Below are 3,276 nucleotides of genomic sequence, written 5' to 3' on the forward strand. Positions count from 1 at the left end.
TGCTCTACCTGAAGAGCTACATGAAAGCTGGTTTTGTCTGTTTATGTGTTTAATAGCATTACAATAAAGCACTGTGCCTGTTCTATTAAAAGGAAGAGAAGCAAAGAAAAAATGTGAAGATGGTTGAGCTTCTGTTGACCAGTAAGGTGGATGTAAATGCAGTAGACTATGTAAGTTTAGCATTTCCATTTATTTACAAACATCTCCATGTCAATTACACTACGGATACGTTACGTACCCTGTTTGTGTACCTTTGCATCTTTGTAGAAAGGAAACATAGGGCTGCACTATGCTTGCCAAAGAAAAAGTCGGAGAATTGTTCCATTGTTGTTGTTGAAAAATGCAGATGTTTCAATACAGAACAAAGTAAGTCCATTACTTAGAAATTCTTCATGTGATTGTTGACAAATATGAGAACTGATACCAAAGGTTTGACAAATATATGAGCTGATACCAAACAATAATCTCTTTAAATGTTCAAATGTTGTATTATGGCATACGAGATGTTGTGTGTAAAATCTAATTGTTTGAGATTTTCTGTTACAGAATCATGAAACACCACTAGATATTGCTAAGAGGCTGAAATTCCACAAAATCGTGGAAATGTTAACAAAATCAACGTGAAAGTATATAAGGACATTAAAGGACGAAAGTGCGTTATGTGCACCTACAGTTGGATCCTTTTCTAATTTGTTGGCTTTGCACCAGTTTTCACAAGAAACTTTTGATACAAACATTCTATTACACTTCCTGTTATAATAATACATTTCTCATATGAAAGATGTTGCCATACTGATTTCTGTTTAAACAAGTGAATATAATCAACTGAGTTTTGTTAAAAGCAATGAATAAATGTTTATTATGTGTACAATTTAGTGTACATGTGGTGTAGATTGTTTGTTTTAATGTTATTCAGTTAAAATTAGTTTATTTATGAATTTGGTTTGCCATTATGTTAATGTTACAACTAAAACTTGCATGTTTAAATCTCACAAAAAAAGTGGACCATGGAAGCTACTTTAGGCTATTTATTATTACATGTCTGTTTCATGTTTATTGGGTTTTTTTGTCATGGTTTATAAACATTACAGTTTTTTTTAACTATTAACCATCTGTAAAAGCAAATGAGCAAAATCAAACGTTTCAATTGCATGACAAGGGCATAAAACGGTACAGTACAGCCAGATTATCTAGTAGTGGTTAGTACAAGCTAGGATGAACAGGTGCATTTCCTTTTAAATTCCTTTAACAACACAGTAGGCGAGAACTGATCATCACAACTGTAAAAATCTGTATTTGGCTAACAAACTCAAAAGCTCGGACAGGTTTGCAAGAACATTCGTAAAAAATTAAGGCTGGGTTACCAGCACCTAAAACAAAAAGTTAATTTGCTTACAGCACAGAGAGGTAGAACATTAGTTTTTGCTCAGAGGACACATACAAACAAGACAAAATGTTAGAATTAATGCTAAAAGCGAAAGCTGCTGATAAAACCTGATGTTAAAACGGAATGTCCTTGTCATACGTGCTCCCTCATCATTTCTATCATTTTGTTGTACATCTCCTGTGGGGCTTCCAAACCCCAAATGAAATCCAGATGCTCCCAGTGTTCAATGTTGCGGTGATACACCAGTTTTGGTATCTGTGTAAGCAGCAAAGCCACGTCCTGAGGATCTGCTAACGTGTCGTGCCCACCAGACCACAGAGCCGTGGGTACCATCATGTCCTGTATGTTGTACACAGGAGGGGTCGACTGTAAACATGAGAAGGAGATACATGAGTTGCATGTTTTTCTTTCATCTGGCATTTACACTTTCACTGGTCCTAATGAAACTAAAGGACCTGTCTCGATAAGCAGGACAGATAAGTTGAGTTTATAGTTAGTGGGGAAAAGTGGTTGAATCCAACATTACCTGATTATAATGTGCCATATTTCCAGCTTTTCCATAATCGTACGCTGTCAGTTTATCAGTTTTCACTCCCTGTTTTAACAATACAAGCAAAGCATTGAAAATCATATAAATATTAAATACAATTTTTTTTACATTTTTTTGTTACTATGTGTTATGGTCTGTGTTTGTTACTTACTAACATTAACCATGTTTAGTTAATTATATGGAATTTTAATTAAAAAATGCTAAACAGAAACCCTTGCATTACATTTGTAAATGTACCTTACCCAGAAGAGCTATTGTGACACCACAGTGCCTCTCTGTATTTAAAAAAAACATTTTATCTTACCACTAAAAGTTCTCCTAAACAGCTGTAAAGTTTTTAGCTAAGAGTTTCCTCTTAAAACCTATTCACAACGCTGCTGAGAGCAACTTTTACTAAGGAGCAGAAAGAAATCTTAAATTTAGAGAAAGGGCGGGGTTGACCTCGTTGCTATGGATGATGTCAGCAAGCTAACTAACTATGACCACAGTGATTGGCTGATAGAGAAATGGGTCTCTGTCAGTCATTTATTCATGGGAATATTATAGAATGAGGTATCACAGTGACATTTAAATAAAAGATAAATAAAGATCTTAAAATAAAAATGTACTCGTATTCAAATAAAATATTTTAAAATCTAATTGTTGCCATAAAATATACAGTTAGTAAATATTAGTAAATTCCTAATTTAACAGTTAACCCATAAATAGTTAGCACAAAGTCTTCATGGTTAAGCTCATTGTCATGAAATCTTTCTAAAATTGTGCTGGCCTAATGTGAAAACCTTTGATTTCAAATGTATAGCACATGGAAAGAAAAATGAATGAGAGAACTAAACAGAAAGATGACTGAGAATGTAATTTACCTGAGCCCAGTGAACCATGTTCTGCACCGAGGTTCCGGCTGGGCAGTGTGTTGTGTACACCGGAGTTCTGCTCTGTAGGCACAAGAACAAATCATTTCCAGCAACACTGAGATAAAATGCCTGTCTTAACAAGTTCTTTCATCATTTACTCACCCTCATGTCATTCCAAACCTGTATAACCTTCTTCTGTACTACACAAAAGAAGATATTTTTTGAAAAGTGCTGGTGCCCCACAAAACTGGGGCCCCATTGATTTCCATTGTATGGAAACAAAACCACTGGGACATTTCTCAAAATATCTTCTTTTGTGTTCCACAGACGAAAGAGTCATATACAGTATATATATATATATATATATAGTATATGGGGAATAAATGGTGACAGAATTTTCATTTTTGGGTAAACTATCCCTTTAAGATAATCACTTTAATAAGTGGTTGATAGAGTATTACTACAGTACGTGGTTGATTCTCTTT

The 3,276-nt window shown here is 34.5% G+C and overlaps 1 protein-coding gene and 1 long non-coding RNA gene across 2 annotated transcripts; one reads left to right on the forward strand and one right to left on the reverse strand.

The window, feature by feature from the left end:
* The first annotated feature begins 9 nt into the window (after positions 1-9).
* On the forward strand, positions 10-871 carry LOC130551164 (uncharacterized). The gene is made up of 3 exons (XR_008962543.1): positions 10-170; positions 268-366; positions 547-871. It is a non-coding gene; the product is annotated as an uncharacterized LOC130551164 (long non-coding RNA).
* A 109-nt stretch (positions 872-980) lies between these two features.
* On the reverse strand, positions 981-2,954 carry LOC130551162 (lysosomal acid lipase/cholesteryl ester hydrolase-like). The gene is made up of 3 exons (XM_057328710.1): positions 2,801-2,954; positions 1,914-1,982; positions 981-1,753 (listed from the first exon to the last, which is right to left on the reverse strand). Exons 1-3 carry the CDS (start codon positions 2,816-2,818, stop codon positions 1,520-1,522), a joined length of 321 nt encoding a protein of 106 aa, XP_057184693.1. The 5' UTR covers positions 2,819-2,954; the 3' UTR covers positions 981-1,519.
* Between the last annotated feature and the right edge of the window lie 322 nt (positions 2,955-3,276).

Source organism: Triplophysa rosa, unplaced genomic scaffold (assembly GCF_024868665.1).
Source record: "Triplophysa rosa unplaced genomic scaffold, Trosa_1v2 scaffold737, whole genome shotgun sequence".
NCBI lineage: Eukaryota > Metazoa > Chordata > Actinopteri > Cypriniformes > Nemacheilidae > Triplophysa > Triplophysa rosa.